Genomic DNA, 21,905 nt, shown 5'->3' with positions numbered 1-21,905 from the left:
TTCATCAGTTCATGTGTACATCTGGCCAGGCTGAGACTGGACCAGGACCAGGACGAGGACCAGCCTGGGACTGGTCCAACTAACTGGTGTGGAGATCCAGGTATTTAACCTCTCACAAGGCCGATGTTGTGCTCCAAGTGCCAACGACCGTCGTTAGAGTGACAGTCGTTGGTGGGAAGTTGCTTTACTGATGTGTACATGAACTGATGAAGCCTCTTGGTTGAGAGGTGAAAAGTCTTCCTAGACAAATAACCAAGTCCAGTCGCTTTTGACTGAAACTGCTTTGGGGATGGTGTATTTTTGTTAACTATGATATGATGGCTGCCTCTCCTTTCATTCCTACACTTTGATATTTTCTTATTTGGTACTTGCACTGTCCTGACTTCAACATCTTTGTGATCAGCCGTTTTCCACTGTATCCTGGCATCGGTCAGTTGCTTGTTTCATTCACACCAAGGCAACCAGTGACCATCAATAAGCCCCACAGAGAGTGTGAAACATAGGTGTGAAAGAGGAAACCCATCAGCCTTACGCCACCATTATCAGATGTACACTGGTGTTCTCACCCGTCCAACACCAACATTCAGATTAATCATGGCCTCATTTTTATTTTCTGTTTTACCGTTGTACTTCCCATATCCACACCAGAATGATACTTTTACCCCACTAAAAGATCACACATACCAACCACTGTCATGTGTTGTTTTATTACAAAACAAACATCAAAATTAACACATAAGTTTAGACAATAAAACACATCAAGAACAAAAACAAAACAACTGTAACATAATTATAATGATAGCAAAAACTCCAGCCTGCCGATGGCTGGTTGAGCATTGCTTTCTTATTTGTACACTTTTACCAGTCAAGAAAAATAACTTAAACTGATAAAAGTGTAGGACTCTTTAGGTTGCTAACATACCCCTTGGGTTGACCTGGAAGACAGAGTTCTGGGCGTTTTCAAAAGCATACAGGTGTGTTCGACTGCATTTTAAAAACAGCGAAGAAAGAGTGAGTCTAAAATATCAGGCTAATTGTTTAAATGTGGGCATCAATAAAATACACATCTTCCAATTGGAGATCTCTTTCCGACACTTTCTGACTCTACAGGCTGCTTTTATCGATATTAAACCATAAACGTGACATAACTGCAAAGCTGACCCCCTCCCTCCCTCCCACAACAAAGCAATTATATTCATATTACATAAGCATTAAATAAGAAAACCAGAGCACAGAAACAGTAATGACAGAAGCGCCTTCTCATGTGTAAGTCAACCATTACAAAAAAAAGTGAATTGAACAAAGATTTCACAAAGACACAACTCCATCATTACAAATATGATGAAACATAATAAAATAATTCTTTACATGACACCAAGGCCATCGCTTGAGGGCTTCACATCAAAAGTGGACATCACTTCCAAGAAAAAACATTCCTCACTATTATCAGTGTGTTCACCCCATTTTCATTCAGATGCATCTTAAAGTGATACGCCACCCAACATCTTCTGAGTACCCGACACTCACTGCCCGTAAAGCTGGAAAGGCGCCTTTCAGGGATGAAAAGCAGGAGCTGTTATCGATGTTTTGATGTTTTTTTTTCTCCTGCTGTTAAAATCGTGACTTAAAATTCAAGCCGCTGTTCTGCTTCAGTCATTCTTTTGAGGCCACCTTGCAAGGCTGCTGCAGGTGATTGTTTGTTAAAAGATTTTTGGTGGAGTATCGCTTCAAGGGTGAGGCAGCTGACCTTGCCCTCCTGGTCAGAGCTTCAGACCGTCAGATCCAGACTCTGACAGGAAACCACGACGAGACAACTTTGACGTGTAGCGCCGTTTTCTTCGATGCGTCACCTCTCAAGCAGGAGTAAAAACTTCCTGTTTAATCTACGTTTACCTGACTATGTACAACCTATATACAATCACATTGTGAGTTTTTATGCAATTACTTTAATATGCATATGCATCTGTGTGAGTGTAAGAGTGTGTGTGTCGGTAGGCATTTTCAAACTAATCAGACCGTGATTGGCTGCTCCCCTGTTTTCTGCAATCCAATCATTGTTCCCGGTTTCTTGTTTGACAGAGCGGACCGTGTCAGCAGTAGCTGTCTGTCATTCTTGCAGTGTCTGGACAGAAAGTCAAATTCCTTAAGTACTGTACTGCTGCACCCTAAAGTCTAAATAAAGCAGCTCAGCAAGGGGTTGTTAGAATGACACTGCACTGGAATGAAGCATCACTTCAAATGGTCACTTCATTCAAATTCAGGATAACTGACATGGTGCTCGAGTATGCTATTATGCTCCACAGTACAACGCTGGCATTGTACAGTATATGAGGTAGATAAGAAGAGACACTACTCAGCATTGTATGGTTAAAAGCAAGCTCATCTATCTGTCAGCATCCCACAGCACAGGCCTGCTTAACAGACCTCAGCTGTCTGTTCTTGAATACTTAATTGAAGTTTGCGCGATTAATGAGACATTACACAGTTATTGTGGCGCTCACATTGCTGTGTGCCAATAATGATTGTACAGCTTGGTATCCTACAGCTAATCAATGCACTGCCGCATTGCATTAATTTAAAACAGCTATTAGATAATGGTCCCTTTTCCCTTGGGGGCCTGTTTAACCTGATTTCCCTTGTTGTGTAGCATTGTTAAAAATGAGGCAGTAAGCCAGCATGGTACCATTAATGACCAAAAGGTGGCATGATTGTGCTGCAACAATGAAGCGAAGCATCAAAGGAGCGGATGTGAAGCCTGAAGTGTTTCAACTGCGGTTTGGATACAGTGACAGTAAAACCCAGCTGTCTGTGTGTGAGAAAGGTGTGGCAGTTTGAAGAAAAGTCTTTTAAGGTCCTATAGAATTACATGTTGTTGGTGGATGAGTAGCCTGGTTTACATCTTTGTATATATGACAGAAAATTACAGAGTCCATTTCGTTGTGAGTAGCCCTAATGTGTGTGTGTTTGCCCTATCAGTGTGTGTGTGTGTGTGTGTGTGTGTGTTCAGGAGGCAGCAATGGTCGTGCCCCCACTGAGGCGCAGCAGGATCTGCTGACAGTCCTGCAGGGACCGTCGGTCGCCCACCCGCTCCAGGGTGCGCTTAGCCTCTGCGAGCAGGCGGGCGCGGTGTCCAGGCGGGGTTAGCAGAGGCATGGGCAGGTGGCGGCAGGCCAACAGGATGGCGTGAGCCCTTTCCCTCTCACCCAGGACGCACTCACCTTCTAACAGTAGCACAGGGGAGGAAGAGAATATGAAAAGTGCAGGTTAGTGTCCATTGCCTTCTGGTGTGTGTGTGTGTGTGTGTGTGTGTGTGTGTGTGTGTGTGTGTGGATACAGGGTCATGTTGCCCTCTAGGACTGTTTCAAGTCAGTTTTTCTGTCTCACCATTAAAGTGTAATTCCGGCGCAAAATCAGAAAACAAAGCACCAATGGGCTCTTTCCTTTTGGATTGACTTTGATAATCCACTTGAATGGACTTTACTATGAGAGGAGCTGGTACAGGGGCCAGTAGGTAAGTCTTTAAAAACACTCTTTTAATAAACTCTGGGTTCACTAACTACGTTGTTGGTGCTTTGTTTTCTGTGTAGGGACTCTTCTCATGCTACTGCAGAGGTTTGCTGTTATTTTGAGCAGTATTAGTGGTTAAAAAAGACGTTTGAATGCCTTCACTGTACTGCCCCGAGCTAATCACTGTTAGCCACGTCCGGCTGTTAGCGACTCTCCGGGATTTCTTTGTTAATAGTTTATACACGAAAAAAGAACTGTCTTGATGGCTTATTTGATGTGTGTACGTGCTGAAAAAGACCATGGGATGATTTTGCACCAGAATTACACTTTAATAGTTGAGATTAAGAAGGACCACAGGGGATGTGAAGCTGAGCCAGCTGTCAAGGTGAACTTCCACTCTGAGTTTGTTCTGTGTGGATACGATTCTGTGCCAATGACCATGATGTCTGTATTTAAATGAAAGTGTCAAAATTAGTTTGAGTCTCCCTTACCAGCTGTGTAGGAGTTGTGTGTCCTGCGTCGGAGGTTGTGCTCCAGCAGCTGGTGCGTCCTTGTGGGACTGGCTCCAGCCATCAGCCTCACTGTGGTCTCGTGGAGAAACACCTGCAGGAAAAAAAAACACACATCAGAGCTGCAAGGATTGTCATCATCAAGTATTTATGAGTGTTTGAGTGATTGGAGTAGAAAACCACTGCTCCTTTACATCATTTCACCCCACATACAGCATACTACCTGAGATATCTACAAGAAATATTCTGCCTTTCAGGCAAAGCGCCTCACAGCAGCGTGAGTGCATATTTCTCAGTCAGTGGTCACATCAGAACCTCATGAAATGATGCAGTTCATGTGGGTCTTCGAGCTTTGCACAAGTCAAAACGCAACAAATGATCACCAACCACTGTGAAAGCAGCGGTTGTTAAAGACCCTCTGGCTAGAGTAATGACTACTCTAGTTAATCTTATAAGTATGATTGATAATATATTAAACTGCGGTGAGATTTCTGCAGCTGGTAAGAGCGTGAGAAAACTTGATTTCCAAGCCTGATACAGTAAATGTAGTCTTATCACAAACAAGATTAGCGGGCCCCTACTGATTTCTGGGCGTATGATCAGTGTAGCGCACAGTTTTTGTTAACAATATGTGCCAGCAGCATAATGTGGATATTATTTATTTTTAGTATAAAGCTTGTTGCAGCTTTACCAATCTGGAGAGTTGCCTTATTTTCAAAGTTATATAATATAAATGGATAATTGGTTTTCTCTGGCTGAAAGCTAGACAATTAAAGCTAATCTCATAACTAATCTAATATCTTGTTATGGATATTTGTCCATATTTTTGAGATTTTAAGAGCTACATGAGCCATAAATGGATCAAAAACTACTTATTTTACTGATTAATCTTGCCAAGTATGGTCAAGGTCAGTTTGCAATGCTGATACAACAAATGATTTTCCACCTATGTCGCTTATCAAAATGCTTCAGAGACATTGAAGCATAGGATTTAATATTGTTTCTCAATCTCCTCCTCCTGCAGCTTCGACACCTGGTGTGTAAATATGATGTACACAGTTCTGAACTCCACTGACTAACCTTTGGCTGATTCCTGAACATATCTGACTTGATTTAGTCACAGATGTACCTTGTGTTGTGCCTGTCTGTAGCACTGTGTGAGCTTCCTGAGCGCGCTGAGGTCCCTCTGGAAACCAGCCAACTGAGATCCAGGGGCTGGGCCAGGCTCTCCATTACTGCTGCCTCCCCGCTGCCATAAACTGGTCCTCAAGGTCAGCAGCAGGTCACAGATCAGGAGCTCCACCCCCTTGGAAGAGAAAGAAAACACTAATGTAAAAATGCATTATTTGAAAAGAAAGATTCAGTATTTGCTATTTGTTGCTATAATTTTTAGGGATGCATTTGAGACCCAAAGTGTGACACAAATACGGCATTACAACCCCGACCAACCAACGACGACCAACTACCATCAATATCAGTGCACATCACCCATGCATGCCAAAAACGAACAGCAACAACATGATTTTCAGTGTATTATATGAAGCGGTGGGGTGTGTAGTGGGTGCGTGTAGATTGGGGAGGCCTCTGTACTGCACTGCAGACACATTGCACTCGACTTCAGGATCATGCAATGCAACTACAATGCACCACAGCCACCTCCTGCCACCCACACTAAGCACACACACACACTACCCCGCGTCAGCCTGACCCCAACTGAGCATGCAGTGCGTGTGTATGTGTGAGTATGCAGGATGAACCCCTGAATGCATCAATCAGGGTCTTGATGAAGGCAGGTCATGGTGTCTAAAGCAAGACAGCAGACATGATTATGTAACAAGCAGTCTAACCAGATCACAGAGCAGATCTTAAGGAGAAACCAGTTCTGTGAAGGATTCTCTGTACACTACCTTGTTCAACCAGTTCCCAGTCTGAGCGAGGGGCACAGAGATACTGGAGCGCAGGTAGCTGCTGGCTCTGTTGCTGTGGGACAGGCAGGCTACCGCCCCTTCTCCCTTCAGAGGGGACAGACTCATCTGAACTGCCTTGCAAAACAGCAACACAGCCTTGGGCAGAGGGTGGCTGAAACAGAGAGGGGAGAGAAGGATTAGATTAGATGTTTGGAATCTACACTAAGAGTTAGACAAGGTTTGAGTGGAGAATGAATGCTCCACCTTAATCACATTTATTCAAGTTTCTGTATAGTCGTGTGGGAGCTTCTGTTTTGTCATATGTAGTACAGCCGGATAGGAATATTGTACTATTTGGGCATTCGTTCGTTGGGAAGGTATTACGTTTTCAAGTCTGGGATTCGGATATTCAGATATTTTTTTCTTCACAACTCTAGGTGAAAAGAATCCTTTAAAAAATATTTTAACCTTTAATTAAACTCAAAGACATATGTTACAGCAGTGTTTGCATTTCAGCTCAATGTGAGAGTCTTTACTGTGGTGTGCTGTCATTTACAATCACTTATCTCTCCTGGTTGGGGCTGTATGCACATAAGTAACCCGAAAATGGCCTTACTCCAGTTAAGGGACTAATCAAGTTATTGAAGTTCCCCACGTACAGTATACATGAGCGGGGGCTGAATGGGGAAATGACAGAGTAACTCGACCTCCCGTACAGTAGGTGGCGCTCTGCCAACATACAGCTGGCTTTATTTTCATGTTCCCCTTTATCAAAATCACAAGCGGAGGGAAAACCTTGATGACTTTTGGACAGAATTACAACCAAAACGGGTCTCCTTGGTAGTAATGTTACTTGCTGTGGCGAAGTCCTCCCTCGGTTTAAAGGTAACGCTCTTATAGTTGTTATTTCTCATGTTGTTTTTGGCACCGTTGCTTCCTGGTTTCTTCTATTTCCGGGTCAAAAGCTGCTGTCGCGGAATGGGAAGCATGTGCAGACGAGAAACCCGACAATAATCCGTGAATGCTCTTTACATGCATGAATACTCAGGGAACTGGAGTTATCTAGGTCTGTCAACCGGGGTCTGAGAACTCTGATTTTACCCGGCGTACAGAGTTTTCATGGGGTTTGAAAAAAACGGGTATGCACTTAACCCGGTTATAATCTATTTTAAAACTGCATGTAAACGCACTGAATGTTAGGCTTAAAAAACATGCAGGCTGAATTTTGCCACTGTGTTCTGAGCAGAGGAAGTCTGCTAACTGCTAATTTGTTCATTCCACTGAAACACTGCAGCGCTATGCCGTCCATCTCAGCCGGAAACAGAGAAATGTCTGGCTGAGTCTTGAAATAACCAACAGTTTGAAATGAGTAGAGGTCGGTGTGGTTGTACAGTAGCAGCCTGGTTTTGTATTTAGGGGATTTAACACAGTTTACAGTTGCTTGTAATGCCAATGAGTGTGGAGCTGTTGATTAGTAAAAAAATTATATTCGGGACAGTCCTTATTAAGACCTATAGAAACAAGTTTTACTTCACTTACTCAAGAGTGTGTAGAGCCCTCGGCATCCTCTCTGCTTCCGCCAACAGTGACCTCACTGCAACATCATCGCCCTGCAGCCAATGCACTGCAGCCTTCAGGACCAAAGCCCACCAACGACACACAGGGTCTCCCACTGGCAGGGAGAAAGAGTGAAATTATGTGGAAGCTAAAAATTAAAAAACAAAAAGGACAAACCCACTCCAGTCACAGAGCCTGATTGGACTTATTTGTGGCTGGAAAAGCTTTTTCTTGTTATGAAGAGCCCCGTTTTACTGTGGTATCAAAAGCAGTGTGGTGATATAAAAGGAAAAAAAAAAGTATTGATTAAAGCTGTAGCTAATTAACATCGCCTGAACAGATTATCAATGTGTTCGTATCCATTGCAAGTCATTCATTACCACAAATCAATGACTGTATGTGTTATCTGTGATAATCCAATAAAAAGTTCATCCCAAAAGCCAGATTGGTTTTTCAGTGTACAACAAATGGAACAAAGAAGATCCATTCATGTTGACAGTAATAACTCTGATGGCTATCTGCTTAATCCTCACAGAAAAAATAGAGTTGAAGTCTCTTCCCCAAACACAAACATCCGATGTGATTCATGCTTCACTGTAATTGGTCAGGAATGTTCTCTTCATGCTATTTATACCTGGAGTGGTGGTGTGATTGGGAGGAGTCGAGAAGGGAGGAGGAGGGGAAGGAGAGTCCTCTGTACAGCTGTTCAACAACTGGAGGAACTCCAGGGCACTGGAGAACTCCCTGAAAGAGACAGACGGGAGAAAAAGGACAGATCCAGGATAAGTCACAAACAAAAACTGTCAGAAACAGTGCTGGTACCTCAGAGCGTGATCACACTGTCCTTTTGGCCGCGGCCAAAACCGGTTTTTCAGCTAAAGTCTAGTACCTTTAAGTAGTGTGAGCGCACCCGCTCCGCGCTCAACTGGGGCCAGCTGGGCCGCCACGGCCCGCTTGAAAGAGGTGGGCTTTAGCGGAGCCGTTTGCACATGTACGAGCACGAGCGTGCGCACGTGCACGCGCACGAGCCCTACGGCAGTAGCGTTATGTCCGCCTGTTCGGACATGTAAATAGAAGGACGGACCATGCGCGGACATTTAACAACAACAACAATGGTGGGGAAAGGTTCACGTTGGTGTGGTGCGGAGGTGGAGTGTTTACTGCAGATTTGGTCGGATGAAAATATTCAAAAACAGTCGACAAGACGCACAAAAACTCCGAGGTCTATGGAAAGATTTGTAAACAAAGCCACACACACGCGATCAATGCGTGTGACGTGTTACGGCGTGATGGCGTATGGACAGCAAGACGTATTGGCCGAGGCCCAGGCAGTGTGAGTACAAACGGGGCTGGGGCGCGGGGGGGAGAGGGAGGGGGGACAAGTACCCTAAAGTCCGGGTCTCGGTCCGGGAGGATAGTGTGAGCGCGCCCTCAGCCTTACCCAGACTCGTGCTTGCGTTTGCCTGCTTCAGAGTCGCTCTGCGGCTGGATGAGGGTGTGAACGGCTCTCTCCAAAAGCTTCCTGCAGAAACAGCGGTGCAGCTGGGCAATGGGGTCAGCTGGGGGAAGACCACGAAGGACATGGTTTAGTGACAGCATGTACTTCTTTAACACCAAATAAACAGTGTTCATATTTGCTTTCATAGATTAGGTACAGGCAATTCATATGTGAATTATCAATTCATATATTCAGTTAATAGCTATTAAACATTTAATTAACTGAAGTTAACCAGTCTTTTTTGAAACGTGTTGCTGGCATCACAGTCTAACTTTAAAAAGAAAAATCAATTCGATTCAATTTCATTTATAGTGGCAAATCATAGTAAGAGTTATCTAAAGACACTTTACTTATAGAGAAGGTTTCAATGATCGTTGCATTGTTTTATTATTTATAATTTACATAGCATCAACTTTTACGGGGACAGGGCTGTACTTACAATTAAAGATGCAATTGAAGAGTACAGTTTATATTAGATTTATATTTCCTTTTATATAAAGGTCAAATATATAATTTAATATAGGGGTAAGAGTTTTTCTTTTTATCATTTTTGTCTTTTCATTTATTTTTCAATTATGTCCCAACTGTATTGTATTGAATAACAAGATATATGTGGTGAATTTGATAAAAAGGTATTAAGTTTATTTTTTGGTAAAACCTTGAAGCTTCACAATCATCTTCAACCCTGCAGCACAGAAGATCTGAACAATCAGTACAGTTTTAAGATTAGTGTCAACAATTCAGCATCTGACCAAATGTCTCCCCTTCTGTTCCTGAATAATGAAATATTATGATGTCGCAGTGAAGTTGTCGCTGGCGTGGAGGCATAAAAATGACCGAAATAAAGACAGAATGATAGAAAGACATAAAGAGTCAAATAGAGTATGGGCCAGCTCCTGTATTTATGTCATACCTGGGTCTCTCTGAGAAGTGTACACCCCGTCACTGCTCTCTGACTTCACCGACCAATCGCAACTCAGGAAAAACTGTCTACCCAACGGGGTGAAGAGCCAGCGTAGGCAGTCAGGGATCGGCTTGGTCTCCGATTGGTTGGCCACACTCTCCGCACGACTCAACAGATAACCCTGGGTGAGAGACACGGAGGAAAAGATAATAATGATGGAAAGGAAACTCATTCACAGTAAATACCACTGAAATATTGAGATAAACTGGATAAATATTAAAACACGGGGGGACTACAGACAGAAGGTGGACTATGTAAGAGACTTACAGGCAGACAGGAGAGGTGGTGGCCCAGCAAAGTGCGCAGGGCTGTTGCTGCAGTGACATATATCTGGGTGATCTGGGCAGGGGCCATCTTGGCTTGGGCGCTCTCACTGAGGTTGACAGCGCTCAGAGACACAGACAAAGCCCACAGGCTGCTACGCTGAGGCAGCTTTCCTACAGAGAGAACACAATCTTAATCACTTGGTTGAAACTTGCATAGCATGTCAAACTGAAATTAAGGTGCAATATTGATTGATATTATTGATTATGGTTGTGGAGTCAATTATTTAACCGTTAAGTCCTGCCTGTGTACAGAGTCAGCCCACATTGTTCTCATCACTCACCTGTGAGCTGCAGCTGGCTCAGCTGGTGGTAAACCAGTGCTGCATCTTTTGCACTAGTCCTAGCCTCCTCCCCCTCATGCTTCCCCCCAACCTGATGAACCAGCCAACCCAGAGGAGTTGGACGATGCAAGAAGTAGCGAATGAGATTCCAGGACAGCGAGCAGACCAGGTCCAGATTGGTTGAGGGAAGAGCTCTGGTTAAGACGGACAGGCAGGTCTCTAAACTGGCCATTGCTGCGGTGTAATCTCCCTGCAGGAGAGAGGAGACGGGAAAAATAAAAAGCTAATCAGTATTCAGTGAAGTCTGATAGGAAACAGGGTGTGTGAATGTTTGTGTGCGTGTGTGTGTGTGTGTTTGTGTGTGTAGGTCATTAGATCTGAGCATGATCTGAACGAACGCTAAAAATAAACCCATGCAGGGAATAGGCAGTCTAAATTGAGACATCAAAACTGTAAGACTTAAAGTGAAGTGAAGTGGTCTTCAATAAGTGACAAACTATAAAATCACAGCCAAAATAAGAAGTGGATCTAATATTCACACTGTCACTTAAAATGAGGATAGCGTGCTCAGTTTTTACTGTGATTAGATACATTAAAAAAATCTTATGCAAGGGAAAACATAGTATACATAGCAATGCAAGTTGTTTCCTTGGTTTGTTTCAGGTTCTTCTGCACTCACCCTTTTGAGATGCAGGTCAGCTTGTTTGCGATGCCTCCAGAACGACACAGATTTTGGTGAGTGAAGGGGTGTGACAGGCTCCCACAGGTAGAGCACCCTGACACAGCCCCACACCGCTCCCACCCCACTCAGCACCCACACCATCACCCACGGCAGAAGGCACCGCAGCCAGGATGCTGAAGGATGAGAAGAGATGAAACATGCAGTAAGAATACAAAAGTATCCTGCTGCATCACCATTTCAGGCATGGCTTCTAGACTCTCAGCTGCTCACCAAAGTCCTGTGTGTGACTTGGGAACCAGACAAGCGTTCTAGACGGCCCGTGGCCCACAGATAGGCCGGGGCTCCCCGAGGCCTCAGAACCCAACAAAGATGGTAGCGGGTTTAGGGACAGGCAGAAGAAGGTCAGGGCGCAGAGAAGCAGTCGAGAGCGATCCATCACTCCAACCGAGGAGGGGGAATCCGGCTCACTCTTCATCTGTGAGACGGTAAGAGAGAACAGGTTCACATGATAATTATACTTATAATGACTGTAGAATAATTTACACTCATGCCAGTTATTAAACATGCATAATAAGCCGGGTGTGGCATCCTTTGGAAAGTAGTAAGTATTTAATGAGGGTCACCTAATTATGGTCCTTCTGTTTAAGAAGTTTAATTATAATTTGAGAGATAGAGAGAGCTGGTTTTTACTATTTATATATAACTATTTACACAGAACATCTGCATATTTATATATAGAAATAAGACCAGAATCATGTCATCAAAGCACTCACAGATGGGCACTGTCTCGGTAGATTTTGCGACTTTTCACAACTTCTTAGCAACTTTATTTATAAAAAGCTACTAGCGACCAATTAAGCTCCTTATTCAGACCATCAGGGAAAAGGGAGAAATATATGGTTGGCCTAATTCATTCACATGCAGTCTCTCAGAGTCCACAGTCAATGGGTCCATGTCTCTCTCACGCAGCAGCACTGTTGTGCAATGACGGCATCGTTTAACAAAGTATGCGTTTTCGGTGTCCAGACAACAACGCCATGGGGGGCGTTTTCAAATCTTCCCATTCTGGGACCCGGTTTCAAAAGATACCGTTTTCAGGCTCCGATAACGCCGGCTGCGTGTGGATTGGCCAAAACGATACTAAAGTTGTGCGGTTACAGGAAAACGCGTATTCGTGTGTACGGGCCCTAAATTGAGAGGTAAATACTTACTCTTCATAATACTCTTTACAATAAAAGCTTTTACTATGAAACAAGAGGACTAAGAATTCACTACTACCACTCTAAAAACTAAGCTGTGTTACCTGATCGTGATCCATCAAGGGGCTGCCTGGCTCTGAGTCCACAGAGTAAGAAAAGAACTGGTGAGGAGAACCAGAACCAGAGTCTGAGGCTGGAGGCGACATCATCACTATTTCCTCTTTAAGCTCCACGTCTTCAGACAGAATCACTGGTTCTGAGATAGAGAGGGACTCAATGAAAGATGCTACAGATCACACTCTGCTTATAACATTTAATAACGTGAAGCCCTTACTGTTCTTCTGGTTGCCCATCTTAAGGGCCAAGTTCTCCTGCCGTAGTTTGTGGTTGACCTGTTGCAGGTACTTGATGTAGTCAATGGCCTTCCTCAGCACTCCGGACTTGTGCATCTGGGCAGAAAAACATGAGGGAGGACATGTGAGGATCCAACTTCTATCAAGCTCATGAGCGAATTTCTTCACAACTTTAAAACACTGAAGCTATTTACATTAAAATAGTCTTACGGTTTCACTGTCCCGGTGTAAAAATCACTAACCTTCGCATCATTGCCCATGACCAGGTCTCTGAGCTCCACAATCTTGTCGTTGATGGAGGACCGGTACCTCTTCTCGATGATGTTGTGAGTCGTTCTCCTCTCGCCCTCCTTCACCACTCCTCCCGGACCTACTACTCCTCCCATCATCTGGCATTGCTCCATACTTGATCGGACTCCGTTTGTGCAGTGGGAGGAGCTTGGCTGAAGCTGCTTGATTGGCAGCTTGTCTCCACCTCCCATCATCACAGGGACGGTGGTCAGGATGTTGCTGCTCATCAGTGTCTGGGGACAGAAATCAGTAACAGTGCATAAGTTTTAGTGTGGGACCAAAATTGTGACTATTATTAACAATCAAATAGTAATATAAAATATTTTATGCTGGCTGTACCGGGACTTGCAGAGCTGTGTTCTGGATGGGTGTAGTCAAGGTGGTGATCCCTGCGGGGCTCTGCATGGTCGACAGCACCTGTGTGCCGTCTGGTTTGAGTGTTGTCAGAACCAGTGAATCTGTCTTCAGAATCTGAGGCTGCTGGACCAGAACCTGATGGAAAGACGTCCACAAGTGTGAGGCTTTTATTATTGTAGTAGTTTAAAAGATATACAGTATTGGTACTCACATCTACTGGGCCTTAAACATTGTAAAACAAAACAATTTAAGTAGGTAGGGATATCATCATAAGATTTTGAAATCATTATGGCAAGATTTGTCTTCACAGGGCAACAATGCAGGAATAAGGACGCTCTGTATAGATAGCATGGAGCAAGGCTCGTACAATTCTTATGGTTATGAAACCGTGGTTACGCTAAACTGGGTAATCCTGACGTCCCTACGCACCTGCTGCATCTGCTGTTGCATAGTGTGGACTGTGGTGGGCGCTGAGAGGGTCTGGATGGTCTGACAGGTTGGGGTCAGCACACGCTGGTGCTGTATGGTCATTGGCTGGAGCTGTGGTGATGTCATAATGCTCTGCATCTGTGGTTGGAGGACTGGGAGACAAGAAGATTGATGATTTGCCTGTCAAATTCAAAATGAACTGCAGATCCTAAGAATAAAACACATTATTGCAGCAACATGTAACTATTAAAAAACAACACAATGTCCTCTTTGATTCATTTAAGGTGCATTCACCCTAATATTGAAAACTATTCCATATGTTCAAGGTAACTAAAGATTTCCTCTCTTTAGTTACCTTGGAAACCAGAGGCAGGGCTCTGGTGGCAGATGACGGGGCTCTGGATGAAACGTGACTGTCCTCCGTTGGAGGCAATCATCACAGTTTGAGCCTGGGTCTGGATGGGCAGGGTCTGGTTGTGGGTCTGAACCAGGGTGTGGACCGGGAAGCTCTGGGTCTGCATGGGGATCCCCTGGGTGTGCATCTGCAATAAAGTGAATTCAGTTAATTTCAACAAGCATTTTCCACTCAGAGGTGATTACAGTTGATGTAACATAAGACAGATCATTTGTCTTTTTTCATGTACTGTTTTAGGAAAAAGGTATTTCACTCAAGACAATAAACTAAATAAATCTGTCAGGCTGGCTACAGTTTTGCCGAGATGTGCATTGCTGTTTGTAGGAATGCTGAGCTGGATATTATATTTTACAGTCTACTGTCTGTACTTTTTATCCTGTCAGCAGAAGCTTTTTTTATTACAGATGGCACAATAACAGAATATGAATCCAGACCATCTCCACAACACAGTGAATTCCCAGATGGAGAGGCAGGCTCCTTGAATTCCGCCTAACTCAAAACTATAGAACTAGTCCATCACTGGAGCACTTACTGTATATAGCCCTTTCACACCCACACAGAGACAGCGTAACAGGACTATGAAGTTTGACAGTCAAATCTGATTTGGCTGTTAAAATAAATATATTTGACACATTCGAGTATTTGTGCATGCAAGTCATGGTGTGTGGCTTGTTAGGCGGCTTTATGGCATTAAAATAAAGGTGACAGCCACATGCACCTTCCCTTTATTATACTGTTTTGGTGTTTAGTGAGACATATTCACTTTTTTTCCATAGAGGTGTTTGACGGGACATTCAGTGTGACAGCGACATATTGATATTTCAGTCTCTTAAATATGGAGATCTTCTTTTCTCTGGTTTATATCATACATGCCATCATCACATACCAGAATATTTCAAGCACTTAACTCAAAATCCAAGCACATTACAAGTGTTTTATTATTATTATTGAGTTATGGCCAAAAATCCATTTTGTGAGGTCACAGTAACCTTGACTTTCGACCTCGTTCACAAGATATTGCGTTCACAAGAATGGGACAGATGTGGCGCAGGGACATTATTAAAAATGTTATAATGGCATAAATAAGCAAATATACATGCTATAAAATCTGTCAGTTTTCATATCACGGTGTATTATTCAACCAGTATATTGCTGCAACCCTAGTTATTACCCAAGATAGTAAGTGAGTGTGAAAGTGGTGATAGTTGATACCTGGATGGTGGGCTGGGCTGTCTGTTGGGGCTGAGGCTGGATGGGCTGGACCACCTGAGGGCGTGGCTGGAGGAGCGGAGGGCTGCGGGTCACCTGCTGCTGCACTGAGGGGGTGGTCGTAGGGGAGGGGGCCTGTGCGGGAGTGAGGGGCGGGGTTAGGGGTACAGACTGGGGGGACAGTGTCTGGGAGGGGGTGAGGATGACATTGGGGCTCTGGTAAGCAGCAGGGGCTGGTGTCTGGGGAGTTTTGGGAGTTTGAGGGGTTTGAACAGCAGGTCGTGGAGTGGCGCTGGCGCCGCCACTCTGTACAGAGCCCGCTGATGTCATCTGATCCTCAAACAAGTCTGGGAAGTCCCCGACCTGGTTGCTGACAAACTGCAGCATCTCTGAGAAGATGGAGAAACAAAATTGGATATTTAAGCAAGTCTGGATTTGATTAAGAAGTCAAAATAAGTTTTTGGGACAGCTCTGACACTTATTAATCACATAAAAACATAATAATAATAATGAATTCATTAATATAGCATATGGGGTATAGGTCAACACCTTAACAATTTCACAAACGGTTACCACTAAGAAACATCATTTTAATAATAAAAGATGAACTCTATTGTAAATTACAGTAACACTCAGAATTGTGTACCTAAAATCTGAATTTGAATGATGCGATGATCCCTGTAGATGATATAATGCAACATTATCTTACTCCCATGACTGACAATTACATGACTACCTTTACGCTCAGGCCTTAGCTACAATCAATATTATAGTACCATGGTTAATAATCTATATATCATTTTAACAGTTGTCCTTGAGAAAGAACTCAATAGTGGGTGGTGAGGGTGACCCACTGTGTGAATGCTGTTTACTGCTCACAAATATGAGTGGTAAAGCCTGGAGAATCTCATGGGCTGGCCTTGAACTGGCAACACACACTATAAGCTACTGTTCTGGTCGTAAAAGAAAGCAAAAGGCCTTCAGACAAATAGCCTTGAAAAGGAGTATAGTAATCTTACTGATGGCCATGACAGACAATGGCAGCAGGGTAAAGAAGCACTGAGATAAAGACTATGGCAGCACAGAGAGACCTGATGGATGGATAACAATGTGCTCCTGATGTTAAACACTGCTGTGCACACTTATAAATGCTTCCTTTCGATGTTGCCCCAAGGACACTGGATGTGACTAAGTGCAAGTTAACAATGCGTTTGCCAAGCTAACAATGTAGAAATTAATTCCAGTCACTACTGTACTTGTGACATGATCAAGAACTGCCTGCATTTTTTATTTCATTCATTAGATGCATGGAGTGCCACTCTGGTGCTTTAATAACTTGTCTACACAAAATCAATCATGGTGCAGTGGCACATCTCATTGTGACACTAACTTTGAGCACAAACACAACGCTAAAAGGGATGTGACACCAGAATAGATGCATGAAACTGGTAAAGTCAAGACAGCAGAGAACTTAAACTTACTGACAAACATTACAATATCAACTGTTCTCATTCCTGTCACCTCTGACTGTCTGTCATCACTTGTTGAATTTTAATAGTGTATAAAACAGAGCTGTTGGTTACTGCATATATAGCCTTCTTTTTGTGTTGTTATGATAGTGACATTGTAACATTATCCGTATTATTGTGGTATTGTTAAAATGTGCTGAAAATGTAAAAAAAAAATACTGATACACACTGAAATCATTTCACCAAGTTTTATATTGAAAACAAAAAATACAATTAGCAGCATTGTGTATATTTGGTTTGCATAAACATTCAAATACTAACGTAGCCAATGCCTTATGTAAATATACAATATGATCACCATGTAAAACATGCATTAACATTAACCATGGCCCCATGTAGCCTACGCTATGTGCACATTGTAGATGAGAAAACACTAACGAAAAAGATTTCAATAATGAGATGTCTTCTACAGATGTCGCAGCACTGGTCACGCCTGTTTCATGCATTGCTGTTGGGAGAGTTTCTGCTGTTCAGTGCAGAGTGCAGGTTTAGGTGACTACAACCTTAAGTTAGCAAATACATTTTGCATATAGTAAAGCAACACAACCATAAACAAAGCCATGTGCAGCATAGTGATGCTTGACAGGATTTACTGTGAGTTTTTCTAACGATAATTAAAATTTGAAACATAATACTAACTTTTTAACTTAGAATTTTATCGTGGATAAGCATTAAACAGGTAACTGTTTCATCCACTATCAATTTCATATAAACAGTGAATTGAACGAAGGTCACAAAATATAAAATGGTAATCCACGGATGGTATTCCTCAGATGGTACTAATGAGTTCTGTTGACACTACGATTTCTGTTGTATAGAGTTTAGAGACTGATATTGATTTTAGAGGGGGACAATACACCAACTATAGACATGGCAGCTGATATAGTGAATAGTAATAATAATAATAATAATAATAATAATAATAATAATATGTTCAGTATTAGTCAATTTCTGACCATTTGAATAACGAATATATAAATAAAAAAGAAGGCATATGGTAACATTTCTACATCATCCCATCTTCTGCATTATTTGTTCTGAAAAAAGGGTTTAAATATTGGCACATATCAGGAAACATATACACCGATACTAATGGATAGGGTTAGGGATGGGTGTGAGTGATCAATTCCTTGTGGAGTCCTTGTTTCAATTAACTCGATTGGTAAACATCAGCACTTAAGTATTGTTTTGTGTGCGGGCGCAGCATTTCTTGCCTCTGAGTTTGACCTGAGACACAAACACCTTTGAGTTTTGGAACCAGCGTTTCGCCTTACCATCCGTGAGAAGTGTGACTTACAAGATTGGGTTACTGTGAAAGACCAAGACGACATGCAGGGGGAAAGCAGCTACGCTTAGGTCCGCAACGTCACAGGCACAGAGGCACTGGACACCCTCTTCAGGGAGGACTAGTTCCAAAATATGGATGTCAACGAGCTAGAAGCTTGTTTCAGTGAGCCATGCATTCATTTTCAGAAAAACCCACTGGAGTGGTGGAAGTCCAACAGGCAGCGGGACAAAAACCTGAGCGTTGTGTTTGTGGCTGCAGCTGCTGATACCTGCCACCTCTGTACCATTGGAGCGCCTGTTCTCCACAGCAGACTGATCATTAACAGAATGGGAATGCAGATTTAATTAAGTTTTTGTAAACAAACTTTTTTGTGGTTGTGAAAAATAAATCCTAAAGGGTAACTGTGACTGTTTGGATTGAGAATAAGCATTAGATTTTGGGTAGGCTGTATTTCTGTGCATCATCATTCCTGCAGGAAGATGCAAAAGTTCTAATAAAAGATTTAGAAAAACGAGTACTCGATTGGCCCTCGAGAAATTGATGCGATCCCTCGATCTTGGAATTAACTACTTGTGTCCAACCCTACTACCAATAGATACCAAATATGTCTGTCATAGGCCAATATAATATATATTGGTCAGGCTCTAGTTCGCGGAAGCCTACTAGCAGGTCATAAACAGCGACAGAACTTCCTAAATTCTGAAGATAACCAATATTTATGATGACAAAAGAACACTACATAACACCATAGGACATTATTCGCCTGAGCCTGTCTGCTCAGAAGCTTTTACATGTCATATAAATGCACACTTTACGTAGACACACTAGACCCTGCACTTGTACACCTCCATGGGGGGGTCTGTCAGGCTGTTGACAGACAGGACAAAGCAGCTCTGAGCCCCCAGTGCTTCAAACAAGCTTACACAAAGGGTAAATCCATCAAAGGGAGGCCGTTTCCTCCGCTGCTGGGCGCAGAGAAAATAGGTTATATAATCAGAGCTGCAGTTGCTAAGAGAATAATTAGGAGAGGAAGAATGTTCTAGATGAATATAAGGTCAATTGCAATGCCCATCCAGGGGCCTCTAAGGCTTTACACTTAATGAAACGCACATGGCTCATCTGAAGAACAAAGTAAATAGCTATAGAGGTCTACAGTAAAGCAGCTGCCCCACAGAGAGAGCAATGAGACAGACCACTGCCTAGCTTGAAATGTTTAAAACATATAATAAAAATGATCTAGCACATTATTAAAAAGATGGAGCCTACAATTTCTGTAACAGGGGTCAATTCTTCTGCAGTTGACTGCTCTCCCCGATAAGAACATTTTATTTACGGATCTGTAGCGGGACAAACAAAGACTGAAGAGTGAAGAATAAAACTCAAGTGTGGGCCGACTTTGTTACAGCTCGCTTGTGAATTCATCTGTCAAACCTCAGTTGTCATCTCACTCTCTATCTCTCTCTCTATCTGTACATTCCTGTCTTTTCACACAATGATTAAGTGGGATTGCATAACTGTGGCCGGGGGTGTGTGTTGTCCGCTCACTCTGTCCAAGAGACCCTTTTGAAATGAGAATACATACCATACAGGTTTCATAAGCATGTGTGTAGTAAAGTTAATGCTGGCCATTATTGTTTGTTACATTAAGACAGATGGCTGAGGCAGTCAGCCCCATCATCAACCTGCTAAGGTTTTAAGACAGTAGCTACCCAGGAAGCTGGAGTCATTTGGGATTAACAAAGACATTCTCACCACATTCTACTACGCATTCATTGAGAATGTAATAACCTTCTCTTTCACTCGCTGAAACCGCCACCAGAAACCGCCTGTTGAATGTGGGAGCAGCCCGTCCAAACTCTCCCTGCCCTATGCGACCAACAGACTGTAAAGTTATCACGCAGGATTCTTCAGGACCCCTCTCACATCCTGTTTGCTGAGTGTGAGTGGCTCCCCTCAGGACCCAGACTCTGCTGTCCGGGTTGCCGAACACAGAGAAGAAAGGCAACCTTCATCCCCAGGGCTGTCCAGCTTCTTAACGCTGATCACTGACTCTTGGAATTACCTTTATATGCACTTTTAACTGAAGCACTAAGGAAGCACTTAAAAAACCTTTGCTATGTGTTAAATGTTGATGAGCGGTGTGTGTTGTGTGATTGTGCAGAGTGTCTGTGAAATGCTGGTGTTGGTTGATTGTGCACTATGTGTGCTGCTTATGTTTGTTGATTTTCAAAGCTACTGTAATGCACCCTTTTAAATTGCCCCGCAAGGATGAATGAAGTGCTTAGAATTGAATTAAATTATCACACACACACACACACACACAGGTCCATCAGTCCAGTCTGGTGACTTGGCATTCAGTAAAATTCCACCCTAGTGGAAAACTGGTGACTCTGCACTGGCCAGCGTTTCACCAAAAGCCCTGTCCATTCAATGTGTGCCAAAGGGTGACACTTGTTTTGATAAGAGAGAGAGATCGGATCAGGGATGCTGTTTTTCACTGAGTGCCTGTCTACTGAGCACAGAACTTTACAGAGATATTGTCCCACTCACTCAGCTCAATCATTCTGCGAAATACGCTTAGAAATGATGCTGAGGAAAGGTTTTCTTCATTCAATTCCGCAAAAAGCTTGAATGTTGACAGGTTCTTCCTTCACTGTGTCCACATATACACTGATTCCTGGTGGACTACACCTCTTACTCATATGCACCTCTGCTTAGTGGAAAAATAACACTCTGCCTACAACTTCACTCAGTTACTTTCCATCCAAGCTCTCACATGGCAAATGTCCTGTCGGCTCAACATTTCCACAAGATGATATACTTGTGATATGATTTTTGAGTGGAATAAATCAAACTGACTCAAGTGCGATATTGATAATAGGACGTGTAGTGTCTAATAATACTTAGCCTCTATTTTAACACCGGCTGTATCGCGAATCCTTTGAATACTAAACTTTGTGTTGCCTTCACGTGAATAATAAACAGAACTCCTCGGCAGGATGAGCATCTCGCAGAGGTCTCAGACTGAGCGGAAACAGGCCGACACTAACTTAGGAAACAGCAACACTCAACGGTGTTAGTTAGCAGTGACACAACGACTCACCGTCGATGTCTCCCAGGGTGAATTCGTCCCCCAACTCCGCTAAAGTCGGGTCCATGTTCTCCATGGTGGAGATGTACTCTCCGCTGTCCATCCTGTCTGTTAGCACCTCGCCCCCGGCTGTCACCGGAGGCAGGGAGGGAGAAACGAGACCGGCAGACTAATCTGTGGCGTTCCGCGACGCCTACAACACCCTTATCTGATTGCTATTGTCCGGAACAGCCGTAAGACAACAACAGAGCCTCAAAAGAGGCAGTCTCCTATGTCGATAAACTAGTTTACATCGATATATGCTTAAGGCGCCGCCATCTTGTTTTACGCTCATTACGTCATTCACAAACAGACTCGGTGGCCCACAGCGGGTTCTGATTGGCCGAAACCAAGCTGTTGTTGTCATGAGACCAGTCATCGTTGTCCAATGAAAAGGTCGCACTGGCCGTGGTCTGATAGTACGTCAGCCATCAGAAGCTTCTGTCATTTGAATAAACCGCGCCCCCTGTCTTC

General features: G+C 43.3%; 1 protein-coding gene across 1 annotated transcript; it reads right to left on the bottom strand.

The window, feature by feature from the left end:
• Positions 1-1,210: 1,210 nt before the first annotated feature.
• srebf2 (sterol regulatory element binding transcription factor 2) lies at positions 1,211-21,698 on the bottom strand. Its single transcript, XM_083930522.1, has 20 exons — positions 21,405-21,698; positions 15,488-15,873; positions 14,216-14,402; positions 13,861-14,012; positions 13,414-13,566; positions 13,026-13,307; positions 12,765-12,879; positions 12,535-12,686; positions 11,502-11,706; positions 11,229-11,404; positions 10,550-10,799; positions 10,210-10,379; positions 9,892-10,063; positions 8,922-9,039; positions 8,115-8,224; positions 7,463-7,595; positions 5,924-6,095; positions 5,146-5,322; positions 3,999-4,110; positions 1,211-3,221 (listed from the first exon to the last, which is right to left on the bottom strand). The coding sequence occupies exons 1-20, from the start codon at positions 21,493-21,495 to the stop codon at positions 3,004-3,006; spliced, it is 3,531 nt and encodes a 1,176-aa protein (XP_083786648.1). The 5' UTR covers positions 21,496-21,698; the 3' UTR covers positions 1,211-3,003.
• Between the last annotated feature and the right edge of the window lie 207 nt (positions 21,699-21,905).

The sequence above is a fragment of the Echiichthys vipera genome, assembly GCF_963691815.1.
Source record: "Echiichthys vipera genome assembly, chromosome: 17".
NCBI lineage: Eukaryota > Metazoa > Chordata > Actinopteri > Perciformes > Trachinidae > Echiichthys > Echiichthys vipera.
Note: the sequence above shows the minus strand (reverse complement) of the source record. Positions and strands in the feature narration are given on the sequence as shown.

Coding starts and splice junctions, on each gene's coding strand:
- srebf2 (XM_083930522.1), bottom strand. CDS start 21,495: ATGGACAGCGGAGAGTACATCTCCACCATGGAGAACATGGACCCGACT. Junction 15,874..21,404: donor CACCCTGGGAGACATCGACG/GTGAGTCGTTGT, acceptor CCATCTTCTCAG/AGATGCTGCAGTTTGTCAGC. Junction 12,687..12,764: donor GATGGGCAACCAGAAGAACA/GTAAGGGCTTCA, acceptor TCTCTATCTCAG/AACCAGTGATTCTGTCTGAA.